At 42.6% G+C, this 21,136-nt stretch overlaps 1 protein-coding gene across 1 annotated transcript in view; it reads left to right on the top strand.

The window, feature by feature from the left end:
* Positions 1-19,517, top strand: part of TMEM178B (transmembrane protein 178B) — a 222,968-nt gene extending 203,451 nt beyond the window's left edge. The window contains exons 3-4 of the mRNA XM_010566255.1: positions 178-315; positions 18,724-19,517. Of these exons, the coding sequence (XP_010564557.1) occupies positions 178-315; positions 18,724-18,974 (389 nt within the window). The 3' untranslated portion in view covers positions 18,975-19,517. The remainder of the gene's footprint in view (positions 1-177; positions 316-18,723) is intronic.
* The last annotated feature ends 1,619 nt before the right edge of the window (positions 19,518-21,136 follow it).

Below are 21,136 nucleotides of genomic sequence, written 5' to 3'. Positions count from 1 at the left end.
TCTTAATTTATAGATTGTCCTCCCTCTGAACCATCCTTACTGAAAACATCCAATGCCAACATACACTGAAGACCTTGCAGCTCAGTAGCATTTTGGATTAAGACTGTTATGAACCTCTGATGATGCTGATTTATCACTGTTTACACACATTTTGTTTTTCTATCTTCCCAACTGCAGATCTGCGCAGGATGACAGCTGGCTTCATGGGCATGGCTGTGGCCATCATCCTTTTTGGATGGATTATCGGGGTGCTGGGGTGCTGTTGGGATCGAGGCCTTATGCAGTATGTGGCGGGGCTTCTCTTCCTCATGGGAGGTAAGGAAGTCGGTGTTTGAAGAAATGTGCTTTCCTTGTTGTTTTCATGTTCCCTCTTTCCACATGTATGTCCCTCCTTTTCGAAGTCACTGAAAACATGTTATCAGAGTTGTTTTAGATGATCTGGACTTGGTTTCATTCTGAGCTCTTTCTGGTGTACATCAAGGATAACCCAACTGTAGCGACATGTTACTTCTATTACAAAACAGTGTCCATAAGTCACAGGACTGGAAATGGCCTTCCAAGTTGTTTAGTCCAGTGCTCTATTGTTGCAAGTAACACTGTCACCCTTAAAGTTAAGAAGCTTAATAAACTTAGTAATAAAAATCTGAAGATTATGCAGATGTTATTCCCACCACTATCCTATTTCATAGTGGGACACTTCGGTAACTAGAAACTGCTCAAAGTTTTAACTTCTATTTATTCCTCATCAGTTATTCTTGAGTCAAATGTAACCTTTAGTTTATCTGTCTCTTTTCTTTCTCTGATGTACCTATGAAGAGCAATGGTATCCTCTGTTTTCCTTTTCCCACTCTACATATGCTATTTCTCGTAGACTTTTCTCTGTAAGACCAGTTATCAATCCAGCAGACCTTTCTGCCACCTGTTCTTGTTTGTACTTGCCTTTCTCAAATATGGAGGAGAAGGACCATTCCCAAACGCGGTTGGATCAATGCCTTGTATAAGTGATGTGACAGTTTCCTTTCTCTGCTGGAAATCCCTTACCTGAAGTATTTTGTGGTTGTATTTACCTTTTTCCTGCTGCGTCACACTGGAAACCCACAGTCATCCTTCAGCTGGATAATACATCCAGGCCTTTTTCCTCCTTTGTAATTTCCTACTGATGAACTCCCAATTTACAGCAGAGGTTCTGTTTATTACTCCCCAGGTACGTGCCCTGGCACTCTGTGCTTTTGAGCTTTTTCCCATTTCTACTACACCAGCCCTCAAGGTCATCCAACATTTCCCGTGTAATGTTCCAGCCTTTCTTACTACAGATGCCATCCAACTTTCTGTCATCAGCAGGTTTCATGGCACGCGGTTACTTGAAATGAAGGGTGTGAGAGTCAAGTCCCAAACACAGCGCTGGGGGAATGTCTCAAAGTGAACAGCACTGCTTCTGTTCTCTCTTTTCTCTGCTGGTAGTTTTTGTTTGGCTGGGTTTTTGCCCCCCAGGCAGATCATCACTTCAATGCATTTGGTTGCCTGTTCATCTGTACTGTGGTGTGACACAGCTAAGTGCGTAAAATATAGGAAAGCTTCTGTAGTCCCAGAAGAGGAGTTAAGTGCTCGAATAACAAGTATTTATGTTCCAGTGCTGTTGGTGCTGGTGACATAGACATTAGCTCTCGCAGTGCCTACAAACACATTTGAAGTCTGCTAGTATCTTGTGCAAGCACACACTGGTCTATGTGTGGATGTCTGTAAAGAGTTTGTTGTGGGTGTCAATACTTTATGTGTAATGGGTCTGCCAAATTAGCTTGGTATTTCTTATGTAATTAAAAGACATGCTTAGTTTGCATGGGGGGCTATTTTGCTCTAATATGCTCAGATATCTGTGTGGTGTTTAACTTACAACAGCACAACATTCAGATTAAAACATTAGGACTATACTAAATAAATACAGAAAACTTAAATTTATTAGAAACTAGCTAAGTCTTGTTTACTAATTGGAAATTATTACTATGTATGGGAGAGTTTCTAGTGCAGCTGCAGAGATTACTCATTGGCTTAATGTTATTTGCTTGTCCGTGATTTGAAAGATGGCTGATAAAAGTTTTCAGGTGAAACAAGACTCAGTGTAATGATGCATAATGGGATGGGTCACTCATAGCTTACAAAGCCATCTTTTGGTATGCTCAAACAATACACGTTCCAGTGGAGACAGATCCAAGGTCATGCAACTGGGAACAAAAAGTGTCAGTCATCCTCACAGAACGAGAGGCTGCCTCTCAGAAAGCAGTGGCTCTGAAAAGGTCTCTGGGGTCATGATTACTGGGATCATCCAGCTGCACAGGAGCTCTCAGTGCTATGCAGCTGCTAAACGTGCCAGTTTTGATGGGAATATGCAATAAGAGCATGAGGCGGGGTTATCTCTAGGCAAAGCAAAACTATTTCTGGACATCCTAATCTGGTGTCCATACTAAAGAAGGAGGTGGAAAGATTGAGAGAGGTTTGCAGAAGAGCTACAAGAATGACTCAAGGTCTGAAAAACAAGAAAAACACAGCATGCCACAAAAAGCCAATCGCTTAAAACTGTTTAACAGAAGGTTTATAATTGACTTGAACACAGTGTGGAAGTACCTATGCAAGGAGAAGCCATCTGATAGTAGCATGCTCTTTGACTGCATACACAAAATAACAAGATCCAGCAGTTGGAATCTGAAACTAATTGAAATGAGAGGCACCAGATTATTTTGTCTGCCAAATTCTGCCACGATGTGTGATATTTTTAATAAAGATGTGTTGGGAGGAGATCAAACTTATATTCTGTTCCAGTGTAGACAGGTCTATCAGGGTTACAAAAGGTTACTCTCTTTCTTGTTTTGCACAAGTCAGTAGCAACTGCTATACCTTTCCCGATTTCTTTTAACAGCAAATGTGCATAAATTAACATCTATGAACTGAAGCAATCAGTTAATAAAATAAACAACTAGAGCCATCTAATCTAAAAGTCAGTACCTATCAGCGTTTTCAGACTGTGTCATATGTTACACAGTCGTTCCTTCTACAGCCAAGCAATCTTTTGATTTGAACCTTTTTATTGCTGGATGGTGTTTGAATACAAAGCTGTTACCTCTGTCATGATGTAAATGCTGTCAACATATCATCCTATTGGTCCTCAAAATGCATGGAGCCAGAGAGCCTCTTAGTTTTGCCTGACTTTTTCTCTGATCCAATAATGGGAAAAATGCTTTGGGAGGCTTATGACATCTGACCTCATTGCAGATAAGAGGAGATTGTGTCAAATTGGTAGCTATATAATCAGCCTGAAATCTAACTTTCCCTTTATTTGCAATGCCGCTTGTCTTGGCTATGTTTGTAGTATTTGCTCTGTTTTAATTTCTAGACAAATAGCTCTTCTGTAATGCTTATACATTCCTGGCTTACCATATCTATGGGTTTTATCCCTTAGTGCCCATAATTCTTTGAACAGGACATCTCAATGGAGCACTGAGAAGTGTGCTGTGATAATCTAACAAGACCAGACATGGTTTCCTTGGCCCTCTGGTTCTTTATTATATTTACTGAACAGTCTTCTTGCTAGCCCATGTGGCAGTGCCTAATAAGGACTTGCTTTAGTGTGCTTGATCTAATTTCTCAAGCAAATTGCTTAAATAAGTCATTTGTGAAATGCAGGCTGTTATCTGGTATTAGCTCATCTGGAATCCAGGACATGTAAACTGTGATTTAGAGTGTGTTTTACACTGTTATTCAGCATGTTTTGTAACAACTTTAAAATTATTAATAATTAATCTTTTCTGTTTAGTCCAAATGTATCTGTATCAACAGCAATCACAGGTCTCTTATGGCTTCTGAAGTTCGTTTGCATAATCTTCTGTATTTATTGTAGAATTTGTTCTTGGATTCCTTATCTTGAATGACAGCATTTGCCTGACCACAGTAGGATTTTTTTTCAGTCCCTCATCTTGTACAGAGACAGATGGATACTGCAAATTATGTTTAGTATTTTTGACCTAATTTTGCACAATGGTACTATTGCATAGCCTCCTGTACCCAGAGTTGCACTATCTGTTGTAGTTCCATTTCAGTATTGACAGTATGATTTTATCCTGCAAGGTGGGAGAGTTTGTCTTTTCAAGAGTTTCTCCATTTGGAATTGCACTCTTAAGTTTCACTAAAACTAGTTCATTTTATGCATCTTACTTCAGACTGTTTAATTCCATTACAGAAGTGGGTCATACTCAAATTATACATGACTCCAAGCACATCCTTTTGCAGCTTCTTGCATTTTTTCTACATGCAAATTACTGAAAATCTGTGCATCAGTAAAAGCTCCATACTGGGCATGTCATCCAGTAATTTTGTAATTTTATAATAATTTCTGGAACCTTAGAAGCATCTGTAGCACTACTTCCAAATGTCAGAGTCCTGTGGCAAACCTGATGCTTTCATGCTCAAGTACCTAGTAGTAGTCTAAAAGGAATTCAGTTAAACATCTACCTGAGGAAATGTATGTGGGGTGATTTATATGTTGTGTTTTGACCAAAGTATATTTACTTGCACCAAAACCATGCCTTTGCTTCTTCATGTCTAGACGTGACCTCCTCATCAGTTCCCAGGAAGTAGTGCTCACATTTTCTGGCTTTGAGAAGTTCTTTTGAAAGTATTCAAACCCTTGACTTGTTTGGTTTTATTATCATGGCAAGCCTGTCAATTCCTTTGGTTGGTGTCTTTCCTTGCTCAACAGCAGCTAATATCATTACCAGGTCAAGGTCAAATTTCAGTTTTACTTCCAGCTCCAAAGAGTTGGGATGCTATGAATTGGCACACTGGCAACTCTACCAAGGCAAATTCCTGTATCTTCAGGAATCCCTCCTTACAGTTCTTCATCAAGTTGTTTAAGAATATTTCCTGTATCATGATGAGCAGACAAGCTATATATCCATCTAACTATTGGTTTTTCTACCTGCTCTCCAGTGCATTAATTCATAGGATTTTCTTGTTTCAGCATCTCAGATTCTGCAAGGTTGATTGTCTTTCCACAACCATGCAAACCCACACCTTCTGTTACTGTACTTGCTTTATAAAATCAGCTTTTAAAGACAATCTCTGATAGCCTGTTGTTTTCCCAGTTCAGATCTGATTTTATTTCAGTCAGCTGTTTTGAAACATCACGTGGCTTGCTTTATTTCTAGTTTTGAGGCCAGGGCTGACTTTGTATGTAAATGCTCCAAAACCCTTCTCCTCCTCATCAGTGCCTGCTACGGGGAAAGAGGGGTGGCAGGACTGGCCCATGGTGGCACGCCCCAGTGTTTCGGCAGTGGTTGCATCCTCCCCTTCCCTACCTGGTGCACCTCCCTGCTGTACTCTTGTCCCTTGTCCCAGCTGGAAATACAGAATGGCACTTTCAATATCTTGTTCTGGTACTTGCTTCAGCACAAAATTCTCCCTGGCCAAATTACATCCTTGGCCAAAGCTACATCGCTTGCCTTTGTAAATGTATTAAAAGACCCACAAAGAATGATGTTTTATCATCCTTATCAGAGCTCTGTCCTTCAGCTGCACATTCATGCATTTTCCTTTCGTAAGTCTGTAATTTGTACTGAGAACACATTTCAGTGAAATTGTTAGGGGTTTTACTGCATGCCTAAGAAGGCAGCCCTTCAGGGAGAGACTGCTGCATTGTCTTATTTTGTTCCAAATTTACTGCAAATAAACGCAATAAATCATCTCTGCACTTGTTTACTGTTTTACCTGTTCCCTTCACTCTTATCTGGTCTCTGCCAGTTTTGTCTTGTGGCATGCACTTTAGGATCACTTCAGGGTTTTTTCCCCATTTGCTAACAGTTTCCTTAGAGAAGCATATAATTTTACTAGGCTTGCAAATATTCATTATTCTTTGCAAAGTCAAGTGTGTTTCTTGCTGTAACCTTGCTTTGAGCCAATTATAAATTTTACCATTAATAATTCAGTCTCTAATTAGTCTATTTGAAAATTATTCCAGCTGCTAAATGCCCTTATTCGTGTGATTTAACTTCACCATGCAGATCTGTAATAAAATGATCTGTAGTCTCACACAGCAGCTCATTTCTTGTCTTTGTCTAGTGACATTTTTGCATGAAATACTGGGCTTGGGGCTTTGCTTGGGTGTCTGAAATTCCTTTTTTTACTGGGGCTTAAAGGCCTGAAAGTCTTGCTGTACACATACAGCAGTGCTATGGAGTTTTTCCTCTCTGATTTTCTGTCCTAGCATTTGCTTTCAGAAACATCAGGAATTTCTTTCATCCTCTCCTCCTCCCTTAGCTCCATGATGATCTGCCAATCTGGGGGATTTGAGTGCCATTTGCCAGCTCCACTTCTGCCACTGATTTGGGTTTCTTCTGACTCACCTAAGAGTGCTGCAGAGACATTGCTCTTCACAGCCCGTCCATACTCACAGGACTTAGGTCAGGGTTACAAAAGCTTCAAACCTTTTCCCATAGCGGAGGTGAGCACCTATTCTTTCCAGTGCTGGCTGCTGCGGCAGAGATAAGCAGGCGGAAAGATGTGTGAGAGGGAAGAAAAAAATAAAGTTATGCAGGTGTGCTGGCACAATTTAACGCTTTATTTCAGATATGCAAGAAAGGATGTTTATTGAAGAAATAAAGAACAACCCACTTAGGAATGTGTGAGTGCATTCTGCTTTTGTATTCTAATCCAGAGAGAAACAACCTTTTATAAGTCATTTCCATCCTCCTCCCTTCTCAGAAATATATCCAGAATATTCCTTCCCTCAGTCCAGGGGTAAGTCAACAAACTGCTTTATTAGCCCCACAGCCAGAGGATGGACTGACCATTTACACCGGGTCACCTTCTCTTGCCCTGGCCATGCAACGCTTCACGCGGGTCTGTCGCAAGGCGCGGGGGGGACAAGGATGCACTCGGGGCTTTGTGCCAGTGCCTGCTAGAGCCCAGCAGCTGCCAGAGCACTACTCGCTGTGTCCAGGAGTTGACGACCAGGCTGATACTGAGGGATGCAAACTCCAGCAAAAAATGGGACTTCAAAACAGGGCTTGGGAGCCCGTGCAGCACAGTTGTCGGTACAGATGCGCCGCACATGTCTGTATCCTCTTTCACTCCCTGCCTCCACGGAGAGTCTTGTCTTCAAAATCCCCCAGCCTGTGTGCTGTGCTTCCTTCGCCTGTGCTGTGCATATGTTAGTAGATGAGAACTGAGGCATCTGTGTATTTGCAGCCATGGATTGTTACCAGCTGTTGAGTCATTTGAGTCCCAAATTTAACTCACTGTACTTTGAAAATAGCACATAGCAGTAGAAAATAAGAGTGTTTATTCTACACAACTGTGGTCCTGCCATCTCAAAATAATCATTCCACTGCTGAATAATTTAAGAAACAAAAATGGAGTAATTTAATACAGCAAGTGTAAGGCAAAGCTCCCTGATTGACATCTAGGCAGTTACGAAGTACCGTCATAGCAGCTGCCAAGAGGAGGCAAAGAGAAAGATAAACAAAAAGAGAAAGTAAAAGACATTCTTTGGAGTTCATCTGGAAATACAGTGGTTCTCACAGGGCACCTAGGATTTCTATTTCTCACTGATAATCAAGGTCTCTACCCATTCTTCAGGATGTTCACTTGTGGTGACATGATCAATCACAACACTGAAGATGGAAGAGAATTTCTGTGATCATATCTAGATTTTTTTCTTTTCCACAACATTATTCTTTGAAAATCCATTTTCTTGTGCTTCTTTCCTAAAAGGAATAGCATTAGAAAGCTTATATAAAATCTTTTTTTCCACATGGAAAGATAAGTGCAAATGCACATGTGTGCACACAAGTGTATGCACACAGATCTTAAGCAACAGCACGTGATCTTTACAAAAACAGAGGTCTACAATAAGTGGCTGTAATCTGAGCTGTGAAGCTTGACATAAATATACTTTTCACAAAGGCATAGTACATTTTGCCAGTTTGACAAGCATTTGTAATTCAAAAAAAGTTGGATCACTGGAAAAAAATGAGATGCCGATCATGTTTTAATCCTGCAGGAGATACTAAATTAGTGATGACTGCAGAGGAACTTAGGAATTTAGCAAACCTCCTTGCAGACCACAGCAAGAACTTATTCATGTGGATTGACCTCCAGATGGAGACAAAGGCTGGGTTGTATCAAGAGATGCCATAAATTGGTTATGAAAGTCTTTGAAACAAGCCTCAGCGCGACAAGGTCAGTTCCCCCTCTGCCGTGCCTCCCACACCACACATGTACACTCCTGTTCCTACTTATGCTTTTGGTTAAATTTTGCATTATGCTCTAAAGTGATTTAAGGCCTCGAATTGGAATGAACTTGAGTTAATGTACAGCATTAATAGGTTTTAAATGTTTAAACCTCTCTACGGCTCTTGATTGTTTAAAACCCTCACACACATTACAGTGGTGTTGTGGAAGGCAGAAAAGGAGCTGATGAAGGTCTTTATGGACCTGTGATGAGACCCAGAGCTCGGAGCGGCCATGCAGGCTTTGTGCCTTAGTGTCCACCAGGCAGGAACGTAACAAGGCCAAGTGCATGCCTATTAAGGTAATAAGAGTTAGCCTGTTTTTAAAAATGTCCTTTTTCATTGCTTTCAGGATTTGTCAGTCCCTCTTTTCAGACAGGTCTCTCCTGCACAGCTTGTGGTATCCCTCACAGACAGGGTCACAGGTCATGTTCCTTGGTCTCGTTTTAGTCTATGTTTCTGGGGCCTAAAGAGTGGCCCTTCTTTTCTTATGTATTTCAAAACCTGGACGCTGATGGATACATGTCCAGATACATATATATGGGTATAGGTCCACTGGGCATATACATGACCAGTCTGCATACGTGGATAAGACTGGACGTGCTTCTTCATCCTGACCAACTAACCATTAGTAATTGGCTTTTAGAAATTGGTATCACTTTCCTTTTGAATGTTACCTGATTTCCTATTTTCACTCCAAAGATAAACATATAGGAAATCATCCATGCAGACGTACACACCCTTCACCATCTTTTGGGGTTTTAATATGATGCCAGGGTGGCCTGTTTAGCATTTCCAAGCCAGAAAGCAGTTGCTCAGCTGACGGCCTGACAAGGCTCACAGTACATTACGCTTAAAAGGCAGAACTAGGGTAGCATGTTACGTCTTTACTCCTAGTACTTTTCTGTGCTTACTGGTGCACTGAGAACACATTTTGCATTTATTTATTAATGCTGGCATCCATTTTGAAAAGGAAATAGGGGACTTTCTGGAAATATGAAAGATTGCCTGCTTTCACTGTACAGGCATCTGTGTGTCACTGTGTACCAGCAACTGAAATGCTCTTTTATAATTTTGTGTTGTAATACTCCTCAAGGGGAGTCATAACAGACATCTTTGCATCTCCTACAAAAGCAGAATTACGTCCTTCTTCTCACAGAATACTATTTTCATTAGATGCTATTTTTTTCCATTACCTCAGGAACTTAGCTGATTCTTTAGGTCAATACTGGCAGACCTAGCCCTGAAAAGCTGGGACCTAAGAGTTAACACCTCCATAAGAGAATGGGGGTGGGATATAGAGATTTTTTTTTTCAAATCAATAACACAGCTGTACTGTATGGTGTAGTCATTTAGAGGTGGGTTTTTTTTTTCCTGGAAGGAAAGGCACAACAAGAGAATTCATTGTCAACTCCATAGCATTTGATCTCCATGGAAACATTATCAGCTGACTTCAAAGTCAACCTTCAAATGTGTTGGATTGTTTTGTTTTTTTTCCTGTGGCTTTTTTTTTTTTTTTTTTCCTGTGGCTTGCTTCTGATGCTCCTAGATGTGCACTTGCATGCTGGGGGGAGAAATACCAACACAACCAATTCTGGCAACCTTGTACCTGATCACAGAAGAGCACTGGCATTTAAGAGAAGGAGAGGAAAGGCTTCATAACGAGGTGCAGAGATCTCATAGTCTGGAGCAAAACACAGGGCAAGTATTGTATGTCCACCTATAAACTCATTGTTTTCCAGTCTTAACTCAAATTTGTCTCCCTGAATTTGGCATACAGTAAATTAAGGAGTCAGCTCGCTCTGACTTTTCAGCAAAAAGAACTCTTCATATTCCTGTGCGTGTTCATTTTAAGTCAGCTATGCTGACTTGTAATTTCTCCCTCACCAGGACAGGAGGTACTGACAGAAGCATCAGTACCTTCTAGAGTTACAAGAACAGAAAACCTAGCGTAGTCTATGAAGGGCATGCAATCCAGTTTGCTTCTCAGGGATGTCAGTAGGTCTTTGGGGGGGCTGACAGAAGGTGAATTAAAGTAGGAGCAAAGTAGGGGAGACAGATCCGATAGAAATACAAAAGACTTTCCCACCCACAGCCCTGGAAAACAAGTTATGTGTATTTTAAAATTCCGTGGTTGTTACTTATCCCTTAATAATGTCACCAGCTCTTTGATCTGTTGCTGGCTCCTGAATTCCAATGGCAAGATGCATCAAGGCCAAAGGAAGACAATGAAAACAAATCTGGCATTTATTATTGGGTTGGTTTTTATAAAAAAAAAAAAGTTTGCTGAGTTTTTTGCATGCCTGGCATCAAAGAGGAAAGAAGACTGCACATGCAACAGAAGGAAGAGTAATACTGGCATGATTTGCTAGACAGAAAGAATTCTTTACAGAGAGAAAGGGGAGAAAATTTCTGTGTGTGGCAGATCTTGTTAAATGCAGAGGCTGAAGCAAGGTTTAGATTCACCTTCTTGGCTCCTCAGGTTGTCAACTTAGAAAAAACAACATTCCCCTTGGACAAATCACTGCTATGCTTGCTTGGTCTAATCTGCCTGGATAGAGTCCACGTGGCCACTGGAAACTCCACAGAGAAAGCAGCTAGACCTGACAGAAACTAGATGAGTGGGACCTTCCTCATTTCTGCCCAACCCAGGTCTTCCAGGCGATACAGGGACGAGTCACGCCAATGTACTTGGCGGGGCTACAGAGGCTGCAGAGGTATTTCCTCTGCAACAGGAAAGAGGATTCCAGCATGTGATACTTGAAGGCCGTACGGGGTCAGGGTACTTTGTTGCTTGCAAGCATTCACATGAATGATGTAAACTTCATAGGGGTGGCCTGCACTAAGTAGTCCTTTTTGACAAGACAGTTACATCTTATTTTGATTTCTGGCTAGTATATCTCAATACCTGTATCACTTAGCACATACAGAAAGGATTTTGCTGTTTCTGCCAGGTCAGCTCAGGGAAACAGTAATAGAGCCCAGAGCCTTTTGCAGCAAAGATCCTCAGTTCACATTCAGTACAAACAACTGAAAGTTGTACAAGCGAGGAGTCCTTTGGTCACTTGAAAAAAATGAATGGATAGGCTTCTCTCCAGCACCTGAAGGGGAAAATATCCACATTGGGTAGCTACCACCATCATCCAGAGCTCCCAACGTCTCCTTCAGTAGTGCCTTCAGCAAACAGAACAATTAAAAAGACATGCAAGTAATTCTACCCTTTCAGCACTAAAAGTATTCCGTCTAAGAGTGTTTTTAGTGGCACACACCAGGCAACGTGGAAGAAGGCTGCACTGAATTTGTTTGTGCTGTGTCTGTTCTCCAGTCTCACTTGTCTTGAAGAACATGTCTGAAGACTTTTCAGCAATTTAAGGTTTCCTACAAAAGAAAGATTCCACAAACTCTCTGAGGTTCCTTCTGAAAGAGGCTCAATTTTTTGACTGGAAGAAAAAGACCTTACATGGAGAGAGGCAGAATGACCTGGTTGCTAAAAGACCAAACGCAATGTGGTGCACAGATTTCCCATGCTATGGGAGATGTCCTGTGACAAGGCAAACCCAGCCTGACCCCACAAGTTTCTCTTCAGCTCTGGCAAGTGCCTAGGCTGGGAAGCACCTGCCTGAGGTACAGTTTGATACTAAACTTATGTGTCTTGTCATCTGGCAAATCTGAGATGTGATGGAGTCACTCGAGTTTCCCCAGACCTCCGGTGCCCCCTTCCATTTAATCTTTTAGCCTCTGCCTGGGCCATCCTGGGCGGTCCATACTGCAGGGGATGAAATAAACCGGCCGGCAGCCTCTGCGTGTTGCCAAGCACGGTGCTTGCCAGTAAGAGGATGGGATAATTTCACTAACCTTTGATTAGGATGTTTCTTCATTTTGACATTGAGAGATCCTCTTCCTTCCTTTCCTTTCTGCTCCCAGGAAAATACTGAATCACATCCCACTACTACAACTGGCACAATTTTTGCTGCCTCCTCCATTGTGGCTGCAAGTTCATGAGCCATTATGTTTGCTTAATGGCTGTAGTCAGGCCACTTTATTATTGCTAGATTATTTTGGGTGGGTCATAGGAATCACTATTGCTAAAGTAATCAGAGGGTTATTCAACTCAGGCTTTGATCAACTCCTCTATTTCTCCCTAGTCCATTTTATCAAAGCAACATGCCTTTAGCTAAGTAGTGTTGCTTTTGCCTTACATACCAACTCACAACATGAGAGGGTGCTTGCTAATAGCTGGTGCTCACTGGCTGCCGTAGTGTACAGCATGGATATCCACCCCCAGTACAGTCCCATGCACTGTGGGATATGGCAGCAGAAATTTCACCACGTGCAAATCTGCAGGGTGCTATAAAGTGCAATATATATAGACTGACTGTCAGTTGTATCAGCATAGCAAACTGGAGATCAGCCCTCAACTGCTGTAATATTGTTCCATATACTATACTGATTTACATGAGCCTAAGGATGGTACCCGTTAAGTATCTGCAGTCATGACAGAGGATACCTAGTCCTCTGGTGCCATAACATATTATGGCTTGTGCAGTGGCAATTCAATAGACAGGCACCGCTGCTGAGTAACGCACAGCAGGCGTACAGCTCTGGTGTGGTGTGGATACCGCTGGTACATTTTGAGGTAGGAGGCCAAAGGCCAAATGCAAACCGCATTCTGACAGTGGCTATAATGCAATATCATAGCACCACTATAGACCCTGCAGTTTACTCTGGCTCATGGTATAAAATAAAAATGCATTAAGTTCCAGCCCGGGTGGGTATATGGTTTGACAAGGACACCGCACTGAATCTCCATCACCCAGTCAGACTTCGTCTTTCCATCTCAGCTTTTTTTTATAAGGGCAATTTTCCAGTAAACCCCTTGCTATTCTGCAACCTATCGGTGATGCTGCAAGCTGCTTCTGCTGGAACAGTACATAATTAAGCAATAATTTATATTCTGTGCGTGTATGCACAGAGCAGTAAAGTGTTCTCAAGAGCTGCGTGCTGCTGAGGCGTTTAATCCGTGCACAGAAGGAGTTTACTGCAAAGCTGCTCCCTCCAAAAGGCTTTTGTCATCACTGTGTTGGGAGGGAATTCAGTTTATTCTTTAATAATTTCATTTGATTGTGATATAAATTAAATAGCTAATGGTACACACTCCACTTTAGGATCAGACCTCATTTTATTTGTTTGTTTGATGTACCTTGAAAGTAGTAAAAGCTAGCAGGGCAGAGAGAAAGTAAAGATAATGTTGTTTCACTTGTGAGATTTTTTTCCCCATAACCCTATAATAAAAAAGTGATGATAATTAAATAAACAGCACTCCTTCCAAAGGCATTAGTGGCCACAAATTGCCATCAATCGCAGCTACCAGAAATATTTTGAAAGGTGGAGGAGATTCACATTTATTTGAGAACTGCATAGTTTCAGAGAACATCTTAAAATCCATACCTTTGTGTTTCTCTTTTTATCTACTAGTGTTTATAAGTAATACTTGACATTTCTATCTCTGGAAAAAAACAGAAGGGGAGAAGAAGAGGTTTTTTGTTTGTTTACTTTGTAAATCTGACAGTACAGTTAGTTTGTGAGTCATTTCTGCCTGTTGTGGGGGAAGGGAACAAGCGTCATTCCGTCAGACATGGAAGAAATGTTTTCCAAATAATGAGAAAAATGATTTGTAGAGAGGAGGGTCTCAGAGGTGGGCCTGGTGCCCAGATCATTTTAATTACTGGCTTTTTGGATTTTCCTTGACTTCAAATTGGTGATGTCTCCTTCAGGCTACAGTCAGACACTTCATCCCTAATACTAGGGGGGAGGATGTTTAGATGAAGCTCCTGCCAGCGGGGTCTGCGCACCAGCACCACGAAGGCTCACCTTTGTTTGCAGTATATCTAAGAAAGGCAGCAGTTCTTGTCTCACAAAACACCCCGCACCCTGTGAAATCCCTCAAGCTCTAGCGCTGTGGAAGCTGAGCCAGGTCTGTGGGTGAAGGATGTGGCTTCTGACATGGTTCAGGGGGGCACTAGCGTAAGGCAATATTCAAACACATTTGGTATGGGTGGTTTGAGCCTGTTTGTGTTTAAATCAGTTCACTCGCAAGCAGTTCTGCTCTCCCCTGGAGGTGAGGTTTGAAAACTGCAAATGGAGGCATTGCAGCCCCTCCCACAGCGGGGCTGATCAGAAAGAAAGGGGACGTTTACCAAAAAAAAAAAAAAATTCCTGGCAGCAGAGGCCCGCGGCTCTGTTTGATACAATCATGCTTAAAACCAGCTACAGTAAAGGGCTTTGACTCATAATCCACATCAGATTAGGCTTTGACCAACAATGATATTCCCTTTCCCAGCCATCCCTCTCCTGACCATGTCTGCCTTTGCAGCAACGATGGGAGGACCCCAATCTTATACACATATATAACAAATAAGTTCATCTCTGTCCTTAACTTCAAGTCTAAATGGAAGAGACATTCAGTGTAATGTTTAATATTCTTCTTCTGTAATATATAAGAATAAAACCACAAGATAGCCATGAGGTATTTAATGGCTTAGCTGCTCAAACTGCTGTTGATCATCAGTCCGTTAGCAGGACAGGCACTGTCAAAACCAGCCCAAGAGGAAGGGCGGCTGTCTGATAAGGCGTAAGGATGGAGGTTTGACTACATGTCAGACAGCAGCTTCTGTGGCACAGACAGAGCTTTACATGAAGTTTCATCTCTCACCTGACTGAAGCATTTTGCAGTGACACATGAATTTCCTTTGTCAAAAACACTGCTTTTGCCTTGTCTCATTCATTAGTGTTTTGCTTAGGATGATAATGTGTAAATCCCAGCGCAAAGAACTTAGCGTGTTCTGCTCTCCCCAGCTGCTGAAGGAGACGGTCTTTATCTCCCCCATCCAGCTTGCGTAGCAGCACATCTCCAGTGAGCTCTTATTACTGCCTGTCATTCGCATTCTGTGTGCCAGTGCCACGGCTGGACCACCAGCCTTCAGGTCTGGTCATCTGCTTGGGCCAGAGCTATGGGGAGTGTTTTTCACGAAGAAATTAAAGTTTGTGTTTCTGCAGCTGCCCAGGGATCTGGGGCATTAGTGCACATGTAGGGGGGTACCTCTCTGACAGCAAGAACCTGCCAGGAAAGTGAATAAGGGTTCAGTTTATTTTCTGGGGAGAAAAAGAATCTCAGCATTGGGGGTGCTCATCAATTGCTGCAATCCCGCTGCCTCTGAAGCACCATGTCTATAGTGCAGGCAGTGTCATGGGCAGGAGCAACAGCGTCCCTCCTCCTACTATCCCAGCTCCATGTCTCATCCAAACTAGCAGAGGCTACATTTCTAAGTGTAAGCTCAGTCTCTGTATCCCTTCCACCCATGACTTCTTCACTATGACGGCCAACAATCATGCAATTTGCAAGGATGATCCTTTGTGTTACGATTGCCCGTTCATGAGGAAAAGCTACTGAACAGTCGTGAGATAGTAATCGTACTCAGTTTTCATCAGTAACCCTCCTGGTGAGAGGCCAGATTAACTACAAGTGGGAACTTCTTTGCTTGGCTGAATACAAACAACACATAGGACTTCTATAATGGCCATAAAGATTCCTCTAGGTGGTATAAAATGGCATTTTTTTGTGTCCGTAATGAATAGCACTAGGGAGGCTGATAAACCTGTGCCATACAAGACATCCTGCAGAAGCACAGGGGAGTGACTGGCTGAGGACTGTACTATGCATCCTCTAATGTGCATGGCAGTCATTATTTGTCATCATGGGATTAGCACATTCTCCAGCGAAGGGGCAGGACAGGGCCAGCCTATTGTAAAGAAGTCTCATGCTTGTGATTTGCTTTATTCTCTATTGTTGTTACTCATTCTTTACTGTTTGTTTGTTATGGGGCAGAATACCCCCAGCAAGCTTGAGTGCCAATATATTGGGCACTGCTCGAATGCAAAGAGTAAGCAACACTCATTGCATGGAAGAGTTTGTGATCAAAACAGCCAAGACAAAGTGTGAAAGCACAGGGAGTATTTGAAATCCAGAGTTATTTCCTTCCCTTTTGTACTTAGCAAACGCAGCTTCAGTCTGGCCGCACAGATTTTTCCACCCACCTCTCTTAACAATCTTGTATTTCGAGAGAGCTGAAATTATCATGTTCTTGCTAGCAAAGAGAGGCCTTTCATGTAATTTTCTTACCACAGCCATTTGAAATGAGCCACAGAGTTTGGTTCAGAGCACAGTGGCTGTGATGGATCCTTTTTTCCCTGATCCCACAATGTACTAGTCATGTTGGCATGTCACACAGGGAACAACCGTGTTCTTGCCAGACGCCGTCATGTTACTGGATAACCTAAGTGACATGGTACAACATGGAAAGGGGTGTGTGGTTTCTAATCAAACAACCCGATTTTTTGACTAAGGGATTCTGGGAGAGAGACCTCCCTATCTATCCTGCTTTGTGCTTTGAGTTAGTGTAGGACATCTCTGAAGACAGCTCCAGAGCCTGGGATCTCACAAGGCTTCTGCAAAAGTCCAGAGCACTGATAGTAGACTAATTGGGTGGTGGTGAGAGGCAAGAAGCCTGGTTTTATTTAAGTAGGCATATTACCTACTGCAGCAGCTCACTGGTCCTCACTGGTACCCTGTGGCACTATCATAATACAAGTACTTATGAATAACCTGGGCCATCTGGCAGCTGTATACAGCATTAGGGGAGGCACCCAAAGTTCCCATATTCCCTGACCTTTACAACAGAGAATATCTACAAGTGGCACTCCAAAACACATTGGAGAAAAGACAGTCCAAATAGACAAAGCAGTGCTCAGAAGAGGGAACAGAGAGGGCCACGATGGTGGTCTCACAGCAGGTCCATGATAGAGATTTGCCTGCAGATTCTAGACCTGTGTGATGTTCCTACTAAGTAAAGGAGGTGGGTATGGTGGAAAGTCCACACATTTTTGGTGGTGTATATATGTTCCTACAAATGACCCCAGTTTCTGAGCCCAAGTCCAGGCAAATTCACCATATAATCTTACCTGTGTCCTCAGAGTGGGGAGTCTAAAATCAATTTCTTCAATACAACTGCAACTAAAAAGAGCAAAGCAGCAGAGAAACATCAGGAAAAGTGTTGCCAAAGAGAAGGAGAAGCAGGGGCAGGAAGGAGTAGAAGGAGGCAAGGGCACCAGAGGAAAGCAGCTTGACACTAAAACTAGGCTGGCTGTGACTGCTTTGGAGGTTCATGCTATCTTAGGGATGGGACCAGGAAGAGTAGGAGATTCCTCACCAGCAGCCGCTAGTGAACAGACGCAGGACTTGCTGCACCGGTAGCACACGTAGCACGCTACTGATCTGTGCATGAACAGCGGGACGACACACGGGACCGACCATGTGTGTTACTATAGCACATGTCCTGTAGGTTGCCTTCTGTGCCCACGGCTCTCCAGGCAATTCAGAGAGGCCCACGCAGGGAGGAATTAGAGAGGAAAAACAAACTACCAATTTTATGTTGATTTTAGTTATTGTCTCTTGAGACAGGCTCGTAACATCTGTAGTTATCCATTATTTGGTGTGTGGGTGGCAACTGTGACATTTCAGGAGCTCAGAGTTTAATTTGATGAAGCTGGAGGCCAAAGATCAAAATTAGATTCATCTGGGTGGGCTAAGGTTCAGCCTCTCATCTGATACGTGTGTCTTTCCATAACACTTACCACCTGACAGACTTATGAAGCCTGTCCTCACAGTGTTCCCAGGAAGAAATGAAATATTGCTTGCAGAGATGGAAAACAAGAACAGGATATTTTGAAGATTTCCCCAACACTGCAGAGGGCATCTAAATTGGGACTGGAGTCATGCAGAGAGTAGAATATGAATTTTGTGAGGGATTTTAAGATTTTGACAGTGATATTTAAAAGGGGAGTGTATAATGAAAGATTTCAGATTTTGATAGAAGAAGAGTCTGAAAAAAATCTCCCAAGTAATTTCAAATGTATCTTTCAACAGAGCCAGAATATGTCAAGTATTTTGTACTATTTTCGTCTATAAAATACATCACTGAAAAAATGAAATTAAACAAAAAAATCAAGCTTTTTTCCCCCCAAAAAAAGTATTGAAACATGATGATTCACTCTGTATTTGTCTACAGCAAAATTCCAGAAAAATCAATGGTTTCATGAAGCATTCTGGTTCCCAAGGGAGTGCTCGTAATGAAAAAACTGTTCTTATTGAAGTTTCTCCATACAGCTCTGTTCAGCATCAGATCAATATTCAAGGCTCTGGTGGCACTCAGTTCTTTCCCCGTGGAGCCGCTAGACTAAGCCACTTTCTATACGAAAATCTTCCCTTAGGTATTTCCTTACTGCTTGCACCAGCTCTTCTCAGGCGACTTGGAAAGTGGTATGTCTATCACTCTTCTAACTTCTCTTTGTTTTTTTCTTCCCTCCTTCTCCCCTTCCCGCTCTCCTCCAGGAACCTTCTGCATCATTTCACTGTGCACGTGCGTGGCTGGAATCAACTTTGAGCTCTCCCGCTACCCCCGCTACCTGTACGGACTTCCCGACGACATCAGCCATGGCTATGGCTGGTCCATGTTCTGTGCGTGGGGGGGCCTGGGCCTCACTCTTATCTCTGGCTTCTTCTGCACTCTGGCCCCTTCTGTCCAACCTGTCCCCAGGACCAACTACCCCAAATCTAGACCTGAGAATGGGACAGTGTGCTAAAACAAATAGCAAACAAATACACACACACACATACACATATATATATATATATATGTCTATGTATACCTATACATGCATATATATGTATATATAATTATATATATATATATATAATCTCAAATTAATGCCAGTGCCAAGGTAGAGCTGAGTCCAACATGGCACTCACATCTCCACCGGACTCTGTGTTGCTTCGTTCTTTCTCACAGTGATGGGAAAGCTTTTCTCTCACATGGCTCTTCCATCCAACTCTTAACTTCAGCATCATACCTTAGAGGTTGAATGAACATACAGTTGCACCTACCTACTGCCATTTGGGAAGGGGAACAGGGGGTCCGTTTGGGGGATCTGGAACCAGAATCTGTACAGGACATGGAGGGTGGGGTGGGGGGGACAAAAAGCCTGTCCATTGCAGCCAGAAGGGAAAATGCAAACAGCAAGCAAAGGAACAAATCAAGCATTCGAGCCACCTCTACAATGTACCTCCTCAAGGCCATTATCAGAAACCCACCTACTTTCTTTTTCTTTCTTAAAACAGAATGACAGAAGCCTGCCCTGTCATTGGTTTTGGGGGTTGTTTTGGGTTTTTTGCTTAAAACACAGAAACAAAACAGACAGAACGTGTGGAGAAAAGCAGAAAAGCATTTTCTTTTTGCCTGCCAAACTTTAGAGAGAAGCAAACAAGTGAAAATAAGAATAATAATAACAAACAAATGTAACAAAATAAAACCAGAAAACAACAAAAAAACTCCATGAGGATATCTCAGCGGACTTTCCAACAATGCGGTTTTAATCTTCCAGCTGCCTTACATCCAGGCTTACAACCGAGGCTGAACTGCTAACCTAAATGCAGCAGAAGGCCTTTTGAAAATGCTGTGATACATGTGTGTATAACTTTTTCTTCCCTCTTCTTTTATTTATTTTTTTTTTAAGAAAAAGAAAAATTTAAAACATTGCAATGTGATTGTCCACTAAACCATCCATGCTGTATTTGTGGCCCAAGACTGAGGCACCGCAACTGCAGAAGCATGAGGAGAGCCGTCAGGTCTGAGACAGCATGTCTCCTCTGGTGGATTTCAGGATGTTTTTTTGTTTTCACTGAGCATCTGAGAGTTCAGGATGGTGGATCCAAGGGAAGACCGACCAGGGAGAAGGGAGGTGGGGGGACCCCTGGCAGTTGTTCTTCCCAGGTGTTTGCTGGAGCGGGATTTCATCGAGTTTCTATGTTGGATGTTTAAGACAACTGGGCAAAGGCCATTGCCGAGGAGAAAAGGGGAGCTGATTCTTGTAAGGGAGAAGTAAGAGACGCCTCATGTTGTGTTCATGTACGCCAAATAAGACCTTCCCACATCTTGTCTTTGGAAACTGCCCCGGTTCGCTGGACATCTCCACTCTCCATCTGGGAGAATTATGTACAGATGGAAGCGGAAGGGTCAGACGCAGACAACGGAGATCCATTTCCCATGAGCTCAAGCATTGTATGATATAATTGTGAATCCACAAATGGGACTCTCTCTCTCTCTTTTATTGTCTTTCTCTTCTTCCTGCTACTCCTCTTCCCGTTGTCTCCTTTTTCCTTCACTCTGCTCTGCCCATCGTTCAGGTCACAGGTCCCAGAAGAGCTAAATGAACTAAATGAACAGCAAAGTCCGGAGAGGCAGGTGAATGCCATTAGGGGAAGCAAAGCATTTTGGCTGTGAGGGCAGTGGGTCCTTGCAAGGGAACAGTGGCTGAGGGGAAGGTAGGGAGGAAGGGCCAAGGGTGCAACCAAATGGACTCTGAAGAGGCGATGACTGGATGGCCATATGCAGAAGTGAGGGTACCACTGACAAATGTACAGGCAAAGGGAGACAGGGAAAAGAGAAAAGTCCTCCCCAAAACCAACCCAACCCAACATGCTCTTAATTCAGGGATAGTATCAGCAATCCTTTCTTATATGATAGCTGCATGCCATCAGTCCTCATTAGTCAATAAAAATCATCCTCTGCATCCACAAAAACTCACCAGGAGAAGGAGGCAACCTGTTGAAACTGTGCCTACTGCACAGAAATGAAGGCATTAATTTCTGGGTCATGCCATTTGCACAGCTGGCAAGAAACAGTATTTTGCTTGGTTAAAAATATCCAACCAACAAATAATTCTTGTGCAATACAATTGCATAGCCA

The sequence above is a fragment of the Haliaeetus leucocephalus genome, unplaced genomic scaffold (assembly GCF_000737465.1).
Source record: "Haliaeetus leucocephalus isolate CR32 unplaced genomic scaffold, Haliaeetus_leucocephalus-4.0 Scaffold206, whole genome shotgun sequence".
Classification (NCBI taxonomy): domain Eukaryota; kingdom Metazoa; phylum Chordata; class Aves; order Accipitriformes; family Accipitridae; genus Haliaeetus; species Haliaeetus leucocephalus.
Note: the sequence above shows the minus strand (reverse complement) of the source record. Positions and strands in the feature narration are given on the sequence as shown.